Source organism: Mobula birostris, chromosome 24 (genome assembly GCF_030028105.1).
Source record: "Mobula birostris isolate sMobBir1 chromosome 24, sMobBir1.hap1, whole genome shotgun sequence".
NCBI classification, from domain to species: Eukaryota; Metazoa; Chordata; class Chondrichthyes; order Myliobatiformes; family Myliobatidae; genus Mobula; species Mobula birostris.
The window spans coordinates 17766579-17787483 of NC_092393.1; the positions used below are offsets into that span (position 1 = coordinate 17766579).

At 42.6% G+C, this 20905-nt stretch overlaps 1 protein-coding gene across 13 annotated transcripts in view; it reads left to right on the plus strand.

Moving 5' to 3' along the window:
* Positions 1-20905, plus strand: part of pts (6-pyruvoyltetrahydropterin synthase) — a 75191-nt gene that overhangs the window by 25110 nt on the left and 29176 nt on the right. The window contains exons 7-8 of one of the 13 annotated variants that reach the window (XM_072242356.1): positions 6189-6212; positions 8942-10635. In XM_072242356.1, coding sequence (XP_072098457.1) covers positions 6189-6212; positions 8942-9127 — 210 coding nt within the window. In that variant the 3' untranslated portion in view covers positions 9128-10635. Of the gene's footprint in view, positions 1-6160; positions 6213-8941; positions 10636-12545; positions 14054-17497; positions 20008-20905 lie in introns of those variants that run through there. The other 12 variants (XM_072242342.1, XM_072242343.1, XM_072242346.1 and 9 more) reach the window with 12 other exon arrangements.

The following is a 20905-nucleotide window of genomic DNA, read 5'->3' on the forward strand; positions in this document are numbered from 1 at the left end:
CCTCCTCATTTCCGTTGTAAATGACCCCCCTCTATTCTAAGGCTTTGTCTTCTGGTCTTAGACCCTTCCACCAGAGGAAACATACTCTCCACACCCACTCTATCATGCCTTTCACCATTTGATTGGTTTCAATTAAGTTACCCCCACATTTTCTGAATTCTAGAGAATATAAGCCTAGAGCCATTCGTATGAATTGCTGTTCATATGACAAGCTGTTCAATCCTGGAATCATTTCTGTGAACCTCTTTGGAGCCCTCTCCATTTTCAGAATGGCCTTTCTAAGTTAAGAGGCCCAAAACTGCTCACAATACTCTGTGAGGCCTCACCATTGCTTTATAAATTCTCAGCATTACATCCTTGCTTTTATATTCTAGCCCTCTTCAAATGAATGCTAACATTGCATTTGCCTTCCTCACCACTGACTAAACCTGCAAATTAACCTTCAGGGAATTCCGCACATTAGTTTTTTGTATTTTCTGTCCACTTAGAAAATAGTCTACCATTTCATTTCTTGTACCAAAGTGCATGACCATACACTTCCCGACACTGTATTCCATCCTGCCACTTCTTGGCCCGTTCTCCTAATTTGTCTAAGTCCTTCTGTAGCCTCTCTACCTTCTCAAAACTACCTGCCCATCTACCTATCTTTGTATTGTCTGCAAACTTTGCAACATAGTCATCAATTCTGTCATCCAAATCATTGACATATCACATAAAAAGAATCGGTTCCAACACAGATCCCTGTGGAACATCATTGGTTGCCAGCAGCAAAGCAGAAAAGGCTCCCTTTATTCCCACTGTTTGCCTCCTGCCACTGCTTTATCCATGCTAGAATCTTTTCTGTGCTACTGCAGGCTCGTAACTTCTTAACCAGCCTCATATGTGGCACCTTGTCAAAGGCCTTCTGAAAATCCAAGTACACAACATCAACTGATTCTCCTTTGTCTATCCTGCTTGTTATCTCTTCAAAGAACTCCAGCAGATTGGTCAGGCAAGATTTTTCCTTGAGGCAGCTATGCTGACTATGGCCTACTTTATCATGTTCCTCCAAGTACTCCAAAACCATATCCTTAAAAATCAACTCAAACATCTTCCCAACCATTGAAGTCAGACCTTATGCCTTTATCCCTTCATGAAGAGTGGAGTGTCATTTGCAATTTTCCAGTCTTCCAGAACCATTCCAGAATCTAGGGATTCTTGAAAGATCAGTACTAATGCCTCCACATTCTCTTCAGCCACCTCTTTCAGAAACCTGAGGTGAAATACCATCTGGTCCAGGTGACTTATCTACCTTCAGACCTTTCAATTTCCTCTTTAATATTATTGACAAGCTTATGTTTGCATTCCATCTTTACCTTCTTAATGACTTTTTAGTGGCCTTTATCCTTTATAAATCAGAAGTCCTCTGAAGTCCTCTGTGAGTTTTAAATGGGTTTTAAGAATTATTTGTCTAATTTCAAATGTGTAAGCTACTTTATTAGCTGAAAGTATCTTCTACTTGGTATTGAGGAGGAACCCACCACTCAAATCGTGGGTATTGGCAGCTAGCCCTCCCTGCAGAGACTAGACAGGGAAGTAAGCTGTTCTTTGAAGACTGGTTTGATGCAATACAACTTCCCAATAATGAGGGTACCCATAGATACCCTAATCAGATAGAGCTGAAAATCTTCTTTTGAGGTAAGGGGTTTGCAGACAGTGAATCAAATAGCATCATACAGCCACCTAGAGGAAAGCCACGTGGTCACAGAATGAAGTGAACAACTCTTTACAGGTAGTAATGGGAATCGAACCCTGATCCATGTTTGCTGGTGCTGGAATAGCATTATGCCAACTATTATGCTACATTGCCACCCATTTTTATTTAAAGTTTTCTTCTTTTACTCCTTTCAACTTCTGTGCCTTGGTGCTGCAATGCAGACTTTGGAACAGGCCTGGAAGTCAGTTGGTAATGAGCTGGTGTGCTGCACAGACACTGGATCCAACCTCTGTGTTTAGCGACAGTGGAGGCTACCCAGATGGAATATAATGTGTTGTTCCTCCAACCTGCGTGTGGCCTCATCATGACAGGAGGGGACGCTATGGATAGACATATCAGAATAGGAATGGGAAGTGGAATTAAAATGGGTAGCTATGGGAAATCCTGCTTTTTCTGCAGATGGAGCATAGGTGCTCGGCGAAGTGGTCTCCCGATCTATGTCAGGTCTCACCAATGTACAGAAGTAGGTATTCTCCAACCTGATGGCATGAACAGCCATTTCTTGAATTTCCAGTAATGCCCCCCCCTTCACCATTCCCCATCCCCTTTTCCCTCTCTCACCTTATCTCCTTGCCTGCTCATCGCCTCCCTCTGGTGCTCTTCCCCCACTTTTCTTTCTTCCTTGGCGTTCTGCCCTCTCCCATGAGATTCCCCCTTCTCCAGTCCTGTACCTCTTTCACCGATCAATCTCCCATCACTCTACTTAACAACCCCACCCCCACCCCGGTTTCACCTGTCACCTTGTGTTTCTCCCTCCCCTCCCCCCAACTTTTAACTCTACTCCTCATCTTTTTTTCTCCAATCCTGCTGAAGGGTCTCAGTTGGAAACGTTGACTGTACTCTTTTACATAGATGCTGTCTGGCCTGCTGCGCTTCTCCAGCATTTTGTATGTGTTGCTTGGATTTCTAGCATCTGCAGATTTTCTCTTGATTGTGATCTGTCTCACTCCTTTTTGTCTCCACGTCACTGTCTGAGATTCTGCTAACAACAGTTGTGTCACTGGCAAATTTATAGATGATGTTTGAGCTGTGCCTGGTCACAGAGTCATGGGTGTAGGGCAGGGGTTCCCAACATTTTTTGCACCACGGACCGGTTTAATATTGACAACATTCTTGTGGACCGGCAGACCCGGGGGGGGGGGGGGGGGTGTTACTCAGGATCAGAATATAGATGATAAGTCAACTATAAGTCACGTATAAGTGGCTAATACACTCAATTTCTTTTCTAAACGGGGTTTATCTAATGAATTTAATATTAAACACACAGCACATATTTTCCTCGCATGAATATAGTGATAAGTCAATAAGTCAAAAGTCAATAGCATCATAACATTTTAAGCAACATTTGGATATTAAACACACAGCACATATTTTCCCCATATGAACATATAAAATCTTTGCAACACACCAATATCGCTGAATCAGTGGGAGCCCTGGGCTTGTTTCCCTGCAACAAGATGGTCCCATCGAGGGATGATGGGAGACAGCGATACTCAAAGGGGGTTCCTTATGTCCAGTCTATTCCGCAATTTAGTTTTCATTGCATTCATTGCAGAAAACGCCGCTTCGCAGAGATATGATGTTAGAAATGAAAGCAACGTTTTCACGCTTTCGTGGCTATCTCAGGATATTCAGCCTTGACTTTGATCCGGAATGCCAGCAGAGATGTTATGTCAAACATATTTTTCAGCCCACTAACATTTGCAAGCTTGAGGAGCTGATCTTTTTCCCGTGCTGATATGGATGATTCACCAGGGACATTCACAAATGGGTCACGGATCCATTCCTTTGCACGTCTTGGGTCACTGATGACCTCGCATGTGTTCAAGTTCAACAGTGTGCGTGACAGGGAATGAGGAAAGGTGCAGCTGACTCGTATCATTTCATATCACCAAATCATATTGTTTCCTCGCGGCCCGGTAGCACATGCTTTGTGGCCCGATGGTCGGGGACCGCTGGTGTAGAGAGAGTAGAGCAGCAGGTCAAGCATGCTTCCGCGAGCCGCACTAATGTTGATTGTCAGCAAGGAGGGTATCTTATTTCTGATCCGTAATGATTGTGTTCTCCAATTCATGTGAATATTCTTTTATTGTCTGACTCCATATATTATTAATTAACATGCAACACTTTAATTTATTTTTGTTTTTAAGTTGTCTTTAAATCTAACTGATTTTAAGTATTTTTATTTGAATTGTTTTTAAACATGCATAGGTAGACATAGTGAAAATGTATTTGATAGTCAGAAATCCACAGGTACTGCAGCAGGTAAAATTAGAATGAATGTGAGGCAGAGTGCAGATGATGGGTTGGAATGAACAGGAACAAGACCATTCTAGTCCAGTCTAACTATTGGTACCACCCATTCCTTTCCTTATTCACCCTGTTCCATTTAATTGCAGGGACCCAGGTGCAAAATCATCCCATATGGAATGTTGGATAAAAAAAGGTAGAAAACAGTAATTGTGATCACCCTAGCCCAAAGCCTAAATGCATCAAAACATCATGAAAAGAAAATGCTGGAGAAATCTCGTAGGTGTATGGTTCTGCTTGCAGGTTCAAACAGTTCTGAAACCTCAGGGATTTCAACAGCATAATTTTCCAAGCCTGCAGTTAGATAAAAACATGAACAAATGCCGTGCGTTCACTCACAGTGCCAACTTTTAATAGATCATGATTTCTGTCAAGATCAGGTCCTCGAAGCTGGCTCCAATAGGAATGTCAGGTCTTGCAGCAGTTTCTATATATGGAAAATCAATGGAGCAGCAGGGCAAACACTAATAAATCTCATTCTCCAGCAGCTGTTTGACCTCCAGTTTCCTGATCCACATGTCTGGAATTTGATTGATTAAAAGATTTAGGTCAAAACTTACTTTGTGTTTCATGACAACTTTGCAAGAGAAATGATTCCTTGCAATAAAGCCATCTGTTTTCTTTGTACAATGGCAGTGTGGTGTCATGTTTTGGGTAATTAATGGAGCTGCAGATAGACTTGTTTACTTTACCAACTGGTCTTTAAAAATACAATATCTGATATCAAAGCAATAAACCCTGAATCTGGAAATTACACAGTGCAATTGCAATTGTCAGTCTAGATCAGTGGCTGCCTTCTTTGTCTCTCCAGGAGTTGGGCACACAGTCTATTTTGAGGTTGCAGTATAATATTATTGAAATAACAAATATGCTGCTAGAGGATCTCAGTGGGTCGACCTTCATCTGTGTGGGGAGAGGAATTATCATTGTTTCAGGTCAAAACCCTGCACCCGTAAGTCCTAGTGTGGTTCCCAATTGGAACTGTGTCTTTGAGGTGATTTACCCTTTTTTATATCATTCAGCTTCTTATCAGGACAGAGCATTGGAGAGGTGACATAAATAAGTTTTAAAGATAATTATTCATGCTTCAGAAACTTGTTCAGGTCTTGCACAACTTAATAGTTGGGGTTCAAAATGAATGTATTATCATCTCAGTTTTCAGAATGACACCAGGGGAGCACTTCTGTGCAAGAAGTGAAGTCTTGAGAATAGTTCGGTACATTAAAAACATACTTTCTCTAGACTCTGGCTTCCAAGATTAAAAGTACAAGGTCCGCCGATGATCATTAATTCAAGCATTTTATCTCCTTGGAGCTGCCTTGGGGCTATTTCTTGTACAGCCTGGAGGATTAGATTCTTTTTCTGCTACTTTAAAGGCAGAGATTTTCATCATTCAGTGAATGATTTCTCTTTTGTTCCAAGCAGAGGTCTCTGTCTGAAAGGGGAAGTGCAGCATAATGGTTTACTTGTAGTTCAGGCATAAGCTCCAGCAGGGCACCCTAAATAAAAACAGCCGGACTCCAGTATCTCTTTATAATGATATCCATCTGCTGTAAGCCTACTGGTTGTCTTGTTTATTCTGCTGTCACGTTTGAGTTCAGCCGGTTCTTTCAACAAGGCTGAGATCCTGATTTGGTTTGATCCGAATGTCATGGAATAACAGACATCTCAAATCTTATCAAATATTTCTATGCGGTTGAGCTGTGTAATCAGGCCCTGGGATCAACAAGGTGCCAGTGGTAGATCAATCTACAATTCATTTATTTGTGAGGTTCCTTTACAAGGAGAGATGTCTTTTTCAGTTGTAATTGGGACATGGGCCAAAAATGCTTCTCTTAGTTTGTAGATCAAATGTGAATGTTAGATTCTATCAATCCTCATGGCAGCAGTAAGAAAGATTCTGATGACTTCAACACTTTGGCCTTTTCACGGTATGAGTGTTATGATTTTAAACTTGACTAACATTCCAATATTGCTGCAGATGTGCTGGACAAATACATTACTGTATATTTGCTCCACACAGGGGAGCACAAAAAGGATAATTATCAAAATGTTAATTTTTAATTAGTTTATCTTTGGATTTCTCTCTTTTAGATCTATTTTATTTCACATTTTCGTCTAGGCACACCATCCAATGGATTATCAGGTGAGGATATTGGAGGAGATTATTCATATTTCTGTGTTTGGTTCTACTGGGTTCCCTCTAACAGTTAACATAGGAAAAAACTGAATTACACTAATTATATATATATATATATATGTATATTAAATAAAGTTAAAATAAGTATTGCATTAACAAAAAAGTTTAAAAAATAGTGAGGTTGTGTTCATGGGCTCAATGTCCATTCAGAAATTGGATGGCAGAGGGGAAGAAGCTCTCCCTGAATCACTGAGTGTGTGTCCTTAGGCTCCTATGCCTCCTTCTTGATGGGAACAATGAGAAGAGGGCACGTTCTGAGTTCAGGAGGCACAAGTGAATTGACTGCATGCATTTTATAGTCAAACCATAGAAGCTCTTCTTTGTAAGAGGGGCAGACTTAGAAGTTATTCCCATTTGGGAAAGCATATCCATCTGGTGATGAATGGTTGACAAATGCACATCTGTGCTGGGTGCTCCCACTGCAAAATTCCATGGTGCATTATGCTTATTGGATTTTCTGGAACAGCATCTGATTTGCCCAGTTTGTAAAGATAAAAGCCTTTCCTCCTCATCCCACCGCCGGACTTGGGAGCTAGGGTTGAGAGAGGACTTGGTTGGCTCAATGGAGGGATGCAATTTCCGCCAAGGATGTATTGGCACCTGGAGTTGGGAGTTGGCGCTGTGGTGCGTTTAGAAATTGTCTGGGGAATTGTCGCCACCATCATTGGCTGATGGCGATCAGTTTGCGAGTTGGGTCAGATATGAACTTAGGTATGGTTCAAGTGCTGACATACTCAAAGGATACCCACATCGATGGTTAAAGAGCACTTAAAAGGGAAATGTCAATAAGTTCTTCCAAGTTGCAGATGTTACAACCGGTTAGGTAGGTTCACTTTATATCTCACCAAGGCAGTGTGAAGGCTTATCAGTATATGTGTGGTCTTCATTATTCATGGGCAATGTCGTCACAAATACATCAGATAGAAAAGACGCCAAAATCGGTACTGACAGATATCTTAGTTGAGTGTGAACTGTGCAGGCATGACTGAACTCTATGACCATTCAGGCTTGATAACATTTCTAAGCAAAGATGAAAGTACTGATAACCCATAATCTCTCAGGTTAAACATTGAACATACCTGCTATTTGGGTGATTGTAAACTATCCTTTAGGTCTTTTGGAAGAGCAGTAAATACTCCAGGTGTCCACTGTAATATACCTCAAACATCTAACAGCATAGAAACACAATATTTCTCTATTCAGTTTACTACTATTGATAAGAACTGACATGCACATTTGCCAAAGTAAGATCAATTATATTGGAAGTACTTTATTGCTTGTGAAAGTTTGATTATTCTACATAATGGAGGATACAACATAAAAATACTTCCTCTATAAAAAATAAGGTATATTTAGCTAAAATAAAGTAAGGTTTACATTTTATAGGTTAATTGAGTCTAATAGCCATTCTCTCTTCATAAAACTAATTTGGCTGAACCATGCTGTTGAATGCATTCTCAGACATCCCACCCTGCAAAAACTCATTTCAGGGAGGTAGCACCATCAATTTGCGGGAGACTTCTGGAACTTCCAGGAGAGGTGGGATATCTGCAATAGAGTAGCTCCTTAGCAGTTAGCCAGATAGTTTAAATAACGTTGGCTATACTAATGAACGAATGACACCTGTTAAACTCACCTCAACATGTCTTTTCCAGTCTTAACCCACCATGGACAATAGAAAAATCACTGTTGCAAACAGTGCAGCAAGCAACACTGTCATTATTTTGACCCCTATTAGGCAGGGGTACACTTTAGGGTAGTCTGAGGTGACGTACGTATTATATTTTCTTTTTTTGGAACATTCTGCCATGGTGCGCTCGTTCTCTCTCTCTCTCTCTCTCTCTCTCTCTCTCTCTCTCTCTCTTTCGGTCGCTCTCTCGCTCGTGCTCTCTCTCACGCTCTCTCTCTTTCTCTCTCTCTCTTGCACTCTCTCTCTCGCTCGCTCTCTCTCTCGCACGCTCTCTCTCTCTCGCGCTCTCTGTCTCTCTCATGGTCGCTCTCGTGCACTCTCTCGCTCTCAAAAAATTTGATTTCCGGGATATTGTATATAATTTGCGGGCATCAGGGAGCCACTATTAATATGCGGGAGACTCCCGGAACTTCCAGGAGAGGTGGGATGTCTGCACTCTTTCATTCATTTGGGACTCTCAGACCATCTGTCTCTGTCCCTGACCCCGGCATATAAACCACTCAGCTGTAGACAAAGACCATATATGAAGACAGTCAAAGTATGGACTAAGGAGGCTACCTCTGCCCTACAAGACTGCTTCGATAACACAGACTGGGAAGTTTTTGATGAAGGGGGAGATCTGGAAGGGCACACACCAGCTGTTCTTTCATATATAAACTTTTGTTCTGAGAATGTCATGGACACAAAGTCTGTCAAGGTGTTCCCCAACCAAAAACCCTGGTTCAATAGCATGATGAGGATCTTGCTAAGAACACGGGATGCTGCTTTTAAATCTGGGGATCGACAGGCCTATGGGCAGGCAAGAAGAGCCCTGAAAAGCGGCATCAGAGAGGCCAAGTGCAGGTAGAAACAGCGTATAGAGGAGCACTTTACCAATAACAACTCCAGATGTATGTGGCAGGGGATAAAGACTCTTACTGGGTACAAGGACAGTGATACAGTCACAAACTCCTCAGATAGGACACTGCCAGACACTCTGAACCAGTTCTTTTCTCGCTTTGACAGTCAGAATGGAGAAGTTGGCATCCAGTCAGTACTAACAGAGAAGGATGACCCGATACAATTACACCAACACCAGGTCATATCCGCCTGCGCAGAGTCAATGCGAGGAAAGCAGCTGGCCCAGATGGAGTCACCGGAAGGATTCTTAACGACTGCGCAGATCAACTAGCGGGAGTATTTACTACCATCTTCAACCTCTCGCTACTACAGTCTGTAGTCCCCACCTGCCTTAAGTCAGCCACAATAATACCCATACCAAAGAAAAGTACAGTGAACTGCCTTAATGACTATCGCCCAGTTGCTCTAACTCCTATCATCATGAAATGTTTTGAGAGACTCATACTGTCTTGTACTAAGTCTGCCATACCTACTGACCCTGATAAATACCAGTTTGCGTATTGTGCAAACAGATCGACAGAGGATGCAGTCATCACAGCTCTCCACACAGCCCTTGCAAACCTGGATCAGGGTAACACCTATGTAAGAATGCTGTTTGTGGACTACAGCTCAGCTTTTAATACAGTCATCCCCTACAAACTGGTGCAGAAATTGAGCAACCTGGGCCTTGGCAGTTCACTGTGCTCATGGATACTGGATTTTCTGAGTAACGGACCCCAAAGTGTCAGAATGGGAGAACACACATCATCTACTCTCATCCTGAACACCGGTACACCACAGGGTGTGTTCTCAGCCCCATCCTCTATTCTCTTTTCACCCATGACTGCTCTACCATTCACTCCACCAACACCATTGTCAAATTTGCTGACGATACCACCCTAATAGGTATCATATCGGACTGTGATGCGACAGCATATAGGGAGGAGGTACAGCATTTGACAGAATGGTGTTGTCATAATAACCTGGACTTGAACATCACAAAAACCAAGGAGCTGATAGTAGACTTCAGGAAATCAAAGCGCGTCGAGCACTCTGCTCTGCACATATACGGGAAAGAGGTGGAGAGAGTAGAGAGTTTCAAGTTCCTTGGCGTCCACATGTCGGCTGACCTCACCTGGACTGCCCATATCTCTTATCAGGTGGGGAAGGCCCAACAGAGGCTCTACTTCCTAAGGAAGCTAAAGCACGCTCTCCTCCCTCATTACCTGCTGATCAACTTCTATCGGACAACGATAGAGAGCCTCCTGACATATTGCTGTGCAGTGTGGTTTGCCAGCTGCACAGAACAGAACAGTAAGGACTCTCAGCGGGTGGTGAGGGTAGCAGAGTGGGTTATTGGCACAACATTACCCTCCCTCAGAGACATTTATACTGGCAGACTTCAAAAGAAGGCTACTTGTATTTCAAAGGATCCCACTCATCCTGGATATCACCTGTTTTCCCCTCTACCTTCTGGGAAGAGATACAGAGCATTAAGGACGAAAACAAAGAGACTCCTTAACAGCTTCTACCCACAAGCAGTGAAATGTATAACACCCCCTTCCCTTCTCCTGCCCCCTCCTAAGACGGTGGCAGCTAAATGCATCACACTTCCAGGAATGGCAGGTGTGCAATAGTCCTACCCCCCCCCCCCCCATCCATATATTATTAATTTTGGACTGCACTCCTGAGGTTTCAGAGTTTATGTTATGTATATATTCTTTGTCATGCTGCAAAACGTTGAGCTGCTAAACTGTGTTTCATTGCTCCACAACAATGACAATAAAGATATTCTTCTTATTCTTATTACTCTTAATGATCACTGGAGGGCAAGAACCTGAAAGAATAATTTGTGTGGCTAGTCATTAGATCAATGTTTACAAAATATTGAGATTACATTCCATTCGAAGAACAATATGATTATACAACTTAGCAAGAGGATAAGACATGAGAGAATAGGACCAATCAAGTGTGACAGTGGAAAAGTGTGTATGGAACTGCAGGAGATAGCAAATGTACTTAATGAATACTTTGCTTCAGTATTCACTACAGAAAAGGATCTTGGCAATTGTAGGGTTGACTTCAGTGGACTGAAAAGCTTGAACTTGTAGATGTTAAGGAAGAGGATATGCTGGAGCTTTTGGAAAGCATCAAGTTGCATAAGTCACTGGGACCAGACGGGATGCACCCCAGGCTACTGTGGGAAGCGAGGGAGGAGATTGCTGAGCCTCTGGCGATGATCTTTGCATCATCAATGAGGACTGGAGAAGTTCCAGAGGATTGGAGGGTTGTGGGTGTTGTTCCTTTAATCAAGAAAGGGAGTAGAGATAGCCCAGGAAATTATAGACCAGTGAGGCTTAATTTAGTGGTTAGTAAATTGATGGAGAAGATCCTGAGAGGCAGGATTTATGAACATTTGGAGAGGAATAATATGATTAGGAATAGACAGCATGGCTTTGTCAAAGGCAGGTCGTGCCTTATGAGCCTGATTAAATTTTTTGAGGATGTATCTAAACACATTGATGAAGGTAGAGCCATAGATGTAGTGTATATGGATTTCAGCAAGGCATTTGATAAGGTACCCCATACGAGACTTATTGAGAAAGTAAGGAGGAATGGGATCCAAGGGAACATTGCTTTATGGATCCGGAACTGGTTTGCCCACAGAAGGCAAAGAGTGGTTGTAGATGGGTCATATTCAGCATGAAGGTCGGTGACCAGTGGTGTGCCTCAGGGTTCTGTTCTGCGACCCCTACTCTTCGTGATTTTTATAGATGACCTGGATGAGGAAGTGGAGGGATGGGTTACAAAGGTTGGGGGTGTTGTGGGTTGTGTGGAGGACTGTCAGAGGTTACAGTGGGACATTGATAGGATGCAAAACTGGGCTGAGAAGTGACAGATGGAGTTCAACACAGATAAATGTGAGGTGGTTCATTTTGGTAGGTCAAATATGATGGCAGAATATAGTATAATGATAAGACTCTTGGCAGTGTGGAGGATCAGAGGGATCTTGGAGTCTGAGTCCATAGGACACTCCAAGCTGTAGGGTGACTCTGTGGTTAAGAAGGCATATGGTGCATTGGCTTGCATCAACGGTGGGATTGAGTTTAAGAGCCGAGAGGTAATGTTGCAGCTCTATAGGACCCTGGTCAGACCCCACCTGGAGTACTGTGCTCGATTCTGGTTGCCGCACTACAGGAAGAACGTGGAAACCATAGAAAGGGTGCAGAGGAGATTTACAGGGATGTTGTCTGGATTGGGGAGCATGTCTTATGAAAACGGATTGCGTGAACTCAGCCTTTTCTCCTTGGAGCGACGGAGGATGGGAGGTGACCTGATAGAGGTGTACAAGATAATGAGATGCATTGATCATGTGGATAGTCAGAGGCTTTTTCCCAGAGCTGAAGTGACTAGCACAAGAGGGCATAGTTTTAAGGTGCTTGGAAGTAGGTTCAGAAGAGATGTCAGGGGTAAGTTTTTTATGCAGAGAGTGGTGAGTGCGTGGAATGGGCTGCCGGCAGCAGTGGTGCAGGCAGGAACTATAGGGTCTTTTACGAGACCGCTGGATAGGTACATGGAGCTTAGGAAAATAGAGGGCTATGGGCAAGCCTAGGTAGTTCTAAGGTAGGAACATGTTCAGCACAGCTTTGTGGACCAAAGGGCCTGTATTGTGCTGTAGGTTTTCTATGTTTCTATGTTTTCTTTTTTAGGTTGATATTTCATCACCTTGCAAGATGGAATCCATTGATATATAACTGATTAAATACCAGAAATGTCTGTTAGTAAAAGACAGTTATCAATTGTGAAATTGAGACTTTAGATTGTCATGAGATTGCTTGCACCTGAACCTGAGGAAGACAGAAGAAAATAGCAGCAATGCCAGAGCTTATTGTAATGAAAATCTTGGTAAAGGATATTACAGTGATCATCTTCAATTTATGTTTCATATAATGCTTTACTTCCCTGTTTCTCAGCCCATTTTGTTCTGTCCAAATCTCTTCATGCTTCCTCTTTTACTCTATAGTGTTGGTAAATTCTTTTGCTTTCCTTTGTAATACGTGACTCTTCCTTGTAACGTTTCCTGTGCTTCAATTTTCTTCCCATTCCCACTAAGCTCATCCCATTTGCCTGCATTTGGCCCATATCCCTCTACACTCCTTCCTATCCACACCTTTTAACTGTTGTTACTGTATCTGCATCAACCACTTTCTTTGGCAGCTCATTCCACATACAGTACATACCACACTCCTCCCCATCCCTCAGATCCCTTTTAAATCTTTCCCCTCTCATCTTAAAACTATGCTCTGTCATTTATAGTTTCCCTTCCCTGAGAAAGAGACTGTGTTTGACCATCTTATCTATCTATTCGGGTCATCACAATAAAAAAATTACTCCAATCACAAACAAGAGAAAATCTGCAGATGCCGGAAATCCAAGCAACACACACAAAATGCTGGAGAAACGCAGCAGGCCATGCAGAACCCATGGAAAAGAGTAAACAGTCGATGTTTTGTGCCGAGACCCTACAGCAGGACAGTGACGTTTCAGCCCAAAATGTCGACTGTACTTTTTTTTCCATAGTTGCTGCCTGGCCTGCTGAGTTCCTTCAGCATTTTGTGTGTGTTGCATGAAGAGATAGTACTTGGATTCTGTTTGGGTTGAACAAGGCCAGGCCTTAAATTTTATGCTCAGCCAGATTTCTGGCGTGAGTCAGCCTTTTCCTTCTTTGCACCTCATCATCTTCCTCTGAGATCTTGGCTGATTGGCAACTTAATTATATGTCATCAGGTTGTAGAAAATTTACAGCACAGAGCCCATTGGACCTACTAATTCAGTACATGTAATATAACTGATGATCATTCTTGTTTTAGACGCCTCTGATATGTATAACAATTACCTCATCTGTGCTTTTCAGAATTTTGTAAACCTCAGTCAGGTCACCCCCTCAGACTGCTCAACTAAGAGAAAAATAAGCCCAGACTATCCAGTGTCTTCTCATTACTGGAAAAAATCCATCCAAAGCAACATCCTGGTGAATCTCCTCCACATCCTTTCCAGTGCAGTTACATCTTTCCAATAACATTACCTCCAGAAATGTACACTAAACTCCCAATGTTTTGCCTTCCCAATGTTTCAAAAAGTTGTACCTCAATCTATTAGCTCTTATATTCTAAGCACAAAATAAAGGCAAGTATTCTCACCTGTTAAAATAATGAATACAGCTGTTAATTTTCTTTAACAGATTAAGTGCATTTATTTCTATTTTAGCTAGTTTTTGCTAACCATACAACTAACCAATGGATTATTCTTTGATTATTGGAGCTTGAAACTTCATACTTAACTCTCTTGGACGGAATCTCTATATTCACAGTTCTTGGGCTTGAGTTAAATAAGATAAAGGAAGGTCTTACGCTTCACTGTAATCTGGATGTGTACATTTGCCCTTTTGGAGTTTCCACTGTTGCAGTTTGCTGGTTCCTGCTAATAGTTTCCACAGGCCTTCTCTATCATAGGATTATTCTTTGCATCATGGGAATTTAGTCAATTCATACAAGAGGTATGAAATGATGAGTGTGGCAAACTCATTCAATGGATTGGCTGGAGGACTTGAAAGTAGAATTAAATTGAGTGCAAGTCCTAGTTCGGGAACTGGTCAGAATCCAGACTCTCGGGTTAAATTGTCTCCTTATGGTTCCATGAACTGAAGGTGTGGATGACTCAATTGGAGTCAGCCTAAAGCTTGCCAGGAATTGTTCAGAGACAGATGGATGTTTTACAATATATAGAATTTAGAGACTGAAGAAAATTTTGAACCTCTGCAAATGTGGAGAATGAGGCCTATATTGATTATTGATCCTACCTGAGTCTAACTTTTCCTGTTCATCATTGACTCTATTACGGGTATGAACCTGAGATATTAATGTGAGAGTTTAAAATTTGGTGGGCCAATAATGCTGCCATTGTGGAAGAAACAAGCTACCTTCACATTCGGAAGATCCAGGATTTTCTTCTTACATGTCCCATTAGGATCAGTGTTGGCACGTGGCCAAGTGGACAATCCAAATCCAAACATTTTAAGGCGTTCGTCTAGTGATTTGAAGGTCGCTAGTTCGTGCCTTGGCTGAGGCAGCGTGTGTGTCCTTGAGCAAGACACTTAATCACACATTGCTCTGCGACGACACCGGTGCCAAGCTGTATGGGTCCTAATACCCTTCCCTTGGACAACATCGGTGGTGTGGAGAGGGGAGACTTGCAGCATGGGCAACTGCTGGTCTTCCATACAACCTTGCCCAGGCCTGCACCCTGGAAACCTTCCAAGGCACAAATCCATGGTCTCATGAGACTAACGGATGCCTATATGTAGGATCAGTAATGCTTGTTTCCACAGTTCCATGAATTCTGGGGTGATTGATAAGGCCAATGTGGGGAATGCAGATTTTCCACAGGAGAGGAAGGAGGCCTTTGGGACAGCAGATGGATGAGGTGTTAAAGCACGAGTTTTGTGCTGGGTATGAGATCTGGATCTTCGAGCAATCTTTTTCCTCACATGGTCAGTGTACTGAAGGCGATGGTGAATTTTATTGCTGAAATCTGTCTTTGTTCAGTTTTACTATTGAGTGATGCAAAGTAGTCCACATTTTCCATGGTCTTCTGGACCTTTATTGATGAAGGACAGCATGTGCAACAGCAGCAAATCGTTACAGATCCATCCTCACAATCAACAGGTTATTGTGGCCTTGGAACTCATACATATCGCAGTTTGAATATTAGGTCGGGCTGACCTTGATTCTCGACTGGAAACAACAAAGGTTGAACAGTTTCCCATTGGCCCTGTAGATTTACTCCACAACAGCAGAATGCTTGATGGAAGTGAAATGCAGTCTTGTTGGAAGTAAGATCTAAGAAAATGTCGTGCAATGATGTAGCTTTGTTTGACTTTGATCAACTATGAGATTGGATTTTATGAGGATGCTTTGGTGAAAATCATGGCTTGCATGTCATTGTGTGGCAGACAACAGTGAAGAAAGTTTCTGTAAGCAGCCAAATCTGATGAGTATGCTTCATCATAAGTTGTTACCCAATCCATATTGACTTCATCAGCCATCTCAGAAATCACAAAACTTGAAGGATTAAAATCTTCCTCAAACCCAACAGACTGTCTATGTACCAGTCACATTTGACCACACCTTAGTAAAGAGAGGATACCAGGAAGGATATTTGTTCATAGTCTGTTTACTTTGTAGCACTAAAGCAATCAAAATCTACCACTGACTTTCTTAATTTAATCCACACAGAGGCATACCTGGAATTCAGCTTATTTACATTCTTATGCAAACAGACTGTATTGTAACCACTTTTATAGGTACACCTGTATACCTGCTCGTTAGTGCAAATATCTAATCAGCCAATCATTTGGCAACAACTCAATGCATAAAAATATGTAGACATGGCCAAGGGGTTCAGACCAAACATCAGAATGAGGATGAAATGAGATCCAAATTACTTTGATGTTGGAATGATTGTTGGTACCAGACAGCGTGGTTTGAGTATCTTGGAAACTGCTAATCTCCTGGGATTTTCATGCACAACAGTCTCCAAAATTTATAGAGAATGGTATGAAGAACAAAAAAAAAATCCAGTGAGCAGCAGTTCTGTGGGCGGGGGGTGGGGTGGGTGGAGGGGAACATCAACTCAGACCATGAGAGGGAGAGGCCTGTGTCGGGCATTTTCATGCCTTACAAGGTGCAGATTGGAAGTCTGTGTGGGGCGCCACTCCTTGCACAGACTAGAACAATGTGTGATTAAGTGCCTTGCTCAAGGACACAAACACGCTGCCACAGCTGAGGCTCGAACTAGCAACCTTGAGATAACTAGACGAATGCCTTAACCACTTGGCCACGTGGGCAAAAATGCTTTCTTAATGAGAGGGGTCAGAGGTCAAGCTTACAGGAAGATGATGGTAACTCAAATAACCACATGTTATAACAGTGGTGTGCAGAAGAGCATCACTGAATGCAGAACATGCCAATCTTTGAAATGGCTGGGCCACAGCTGCAGAAGGCTATGGAAGTACCTAATAAAGTGGCTACCGAGTGTATTTCCCATTTGTAAGTCAGCCAACATACTATACTTACAGTCAGAGGTCCTAGAGTACAGGCTCTTCAGCCCAACTCATCTATGCTGACCAGGTTGTCTATTACCAGTTGCCTACATTTGCCCCACATCACTCCCCTCCTTTTCTATCCATGTACCTGTCTAAATGTCTTTTAAACATTGTAATTACACCTGCCTCTACGCATGTTTAGTTTGATTGTTGGATTAAATGTTCTCAATTTTGTGTGCGTGTGTGTGTGTGTCTGGTGTGTGTATGTGTGTGCGCACTTGTAGTCACTCACTTTGCCTGGGGATAAACACGCATTTTGCGCAACTATTCATAGAAATAGAACTTTCTATCTGAAGTTTATGGCCTATCAAGGTTCTACCACATCTGGTCATGAGCAGATGCGATTAAATAGTTGATCGATTTAGGAGGGTCCAACATCGTTCTCCATCCCCAAAAATGGTGAGGCCTAGCATGTGAGTGAAAAGAAAAAAAAATAAAGCATTTGTAACCATGTTCAGCAGGAGTATCAAATAAACAATCCATACCTCCTTCCTCCAGAGATCTCCACCAACAGAGGCTCTGACTAATATCCTTCATTTCATACGATGTCAAGAAGAGACTGAGAGTACTGGATGCAAAGGCAATGGAACATGACAATGTCCGAATTATAGCATGAAAGAACTGGTGTTCTAGAATTATCTTCACCTCTTACCAAGCAAATTCCAGTACAGTCACAACACTGGCATCTTCCCAAAGCATGGAAAATTGTTCGGGTTCTTAAAAAAAACAGAAAAACCCAATCTAGCTAATTAACACGATCAGTCTAGCCCTCAGTCATCAGCAAAGTGAGGGGAACGGTTGCAAGAGTGCTGCCATGTTGCATTCTGTCACCAATAATCTACTCACCCAGTTATCCCTCAGTGACATTAATGTCCCCCAGTTCCACATCATCAGAACACCCTGGGGTCATCATTGGCAAGAAACTCAAGAAACTAGAGACATAAACATTGTGGCTAGAAAACAGGTCAGAAGCTGGATATTCTGAGGCAAGCAACTCTCCTCTTAACGCCTCCTTTCCACCATCTTCAATATGCAAGTCAGGAGCGCGACAGAACATGTTCCACTTGCCTGTATGAGTGCAGTGCTAGCAGCTTGTAAGAAGTTCAAAAGCACTGAGGACAAAGCAGATTGATTGATACTCCATCGCTCACCCAGCACCAGTGTGTATCATCTATAAACTTCCCAGCAATTACTCGCACTGCATACTCCAGCGGCACCACTGAGGACAAGGACAGCAAGTGCATGGGAACACCAGTTAGTGCATATTCCCTCAAAGCTGCATAAAACTCTGACATGAATATATAACACTAGTACTTCATTGTTACTGGGCCCATACCTTAGAATTCTCTACTCAATAGCTCTGTGGGAATAATTTCACAAAAAGGATTACAGTAGTTCAAGCAAGCGTTCTAATATTTTTGACCCACACAAAATTGAAGATGTATTTAAAAGTCACTTTCTGTCCAGGGTCATAGATAAAGCAGGATAGGACAGTGTGGGTAAAGCTGACAAATATCCTTCCTCTCAGACATTAACAAAATAAAAGACATGTTTCAACAGTTTGGTTCTTTTATGATTACCACTACAGCAACTAGTTCTTTTAATTAACTATGTGAAAAACAAGAGAACACATAATTCTCCAAAACTTCCGCCACCTCCAATGGGATCCCACCAGCAAGCACATCTTCCTCCTCACCCTACTTTCAGCCTTTCGCAGGGATCACTCCCTACACAACTCCCTTGTCCATTCATCCCGCCCCACTGACCTCCCTCCTGACACTGATCCTTGCCAGTGGAACAAGTGCTACACCTGCCCTTACAACTCCTCCCTCACTACCATTCAGGACCCTACACAGTCCTTCCAAGTGATAATATCTATTACTTTGTGGTGACTGTGTTCCCACTTTAACAAAAACATGGCCTTTCTTTTTGAGCAGTACTCCATCCAGATGTGTTTTTTTTCTTATCAATTCAGCAGCTGCACCTTTTTAACTGACTTTCGAGCAATGGAGCTTATTATTTTCTGTCAACTCACATATGTTGTATTGTCAGTGAATTCATGAAGATATCTGCCCTGATGTTCCAAAAGGATCACAATAACTGGTGTGACAAGAATACACATAGATTAAGATGTAGCTGTCCTGTGCTGGCACCAGTGGGATCAGCAGTTGGTCTGCCACCTGTCTTCAGGAGAGAGAGAGATAAGGAAAACAATGGAGCAGCATTTGGAGATGTGTAATGAAGGGGAAGGAGAGCTGTCAAGATCGGCTCCCCCTTTGAGCCCTGAACTGTTTGAAGTGATGGACAGGCGATACCCCAGCAGGGGGGTAAAAAGGGACAGGTTCGCTAAGGCAGGACACACATGACACCCCGAGGTAACAAGACCCTGGAGGCGGTGCGTCTCTCACAAGTCGGTGGGAAGTTTTGGAAGGCCGGCTGCGGGACCGGGCCATAGACGCACAGGGTGGAAAGGCACGATCGGCGGGAACCTGGTGTGTGTCCACCCTTGCCTGGGTGCCAGGTTCACTGCAGGGAAATGATCGTATCTGGAAACGGAGGGGTCACGGTCGGTGACCTCAGATGACATCACAAAGGACTCGCCCGAAAGCTGACTGCGAAGGTCTGTGTGGAAGCCTTGAATATTCATTCGTTTTGCTGTCTCTCTCCTTCCCCCCACTGTCCATCGCCACGGCAGCGATTACTGCGAACTGAACTGAACTAAATTGAACTGAACTTTGCGTCACTTTGAAACTGGTCATTTACCCCTAGACAACGATAGGGCTTGATTGATCCTGTTATCTTAATTCTGTGCACATGTATGTTTATCATTACTGAACTGTTGCATTTATTATCCTTTTGATTAGAGTACTGTGTTGCTTGTTTCTTTCATAAAACTTTCTTAGTTCTAGTAATCCAGACTCCAACTGAGTGATCCATTTCTGCTGGTTTGGCAACCCAGTTACGGGGTACGTAACACTGGTCTGTAACAGGATTCTAAAGCAAGGGTTGTTTTCAGCCAAGCACGAGGGTTTAATTCACAGTATTTCTGCTAGGTGAAATTCTAAGACATTTATTATAATAATCAGTGCAGGAGAAATCTGTCTAAAAGTACTTATCATCCCAGTTAGCAATTGCATGAATTGTAATGAGCTGACATAGTTTCATTTGCAATCCACTCAAGATGATGCTTAAGTAATTAACTTAACCCTTAAGTTTTTTTTAAGCTTTGATTGAGGACTGTTTATAAGTTACACCGAGCCTTATTTGGATTGTAATTACTTCAGGTAGCATGGTTCCTATCTCTCTCCCTCTGGTTTTAGGGCTGTCTGATTAATGTTTTACAGCCAATTATAACATCCATTTATCTAGCCCTTTAATAACCATGGCAACTGGAGCTCTTTTCTGGACTGGGTCAATTGCTATCATTCTTGCTTTCTCTTGGTCAGTCGCTTGAGACTGAAGATGACCTACTACCTTCCACTGCAGCTTCCTACATTCAGAGATGACTAATGAAGTCAATGTAGGAACTGCAGTCTTTTACTTACACATATGGGGTGGGTGGGGACTGTCAGACAAGTGAGCGGTGACTTGTGAGGCAATGTTCTGCCTTTGTCATTTATACTGGACCTCTGTGTCCTCCTCATGCGTGGTCTAGCATGTTGGATTGTGTGTAAGTAGGTTTTCAACACTGGAGAAAGGCTGTGTTTAGAAGTCTGGGTTAGGATCGAGATCAGAGTCAGAGTTAAAACTGATGTTGGTACCAGAATGTCTGAGATTGGAGCAATGTTCAGCTTTGTGGCTGTTCAGATTGCCCATGGGAATCTGGACATTATAAATTCTGAGATTCACACTGGGGAGAGGAAGTTGCCTGTGTGGGGTTTCCTTTAAGGCGAGTTAGCCATTGCA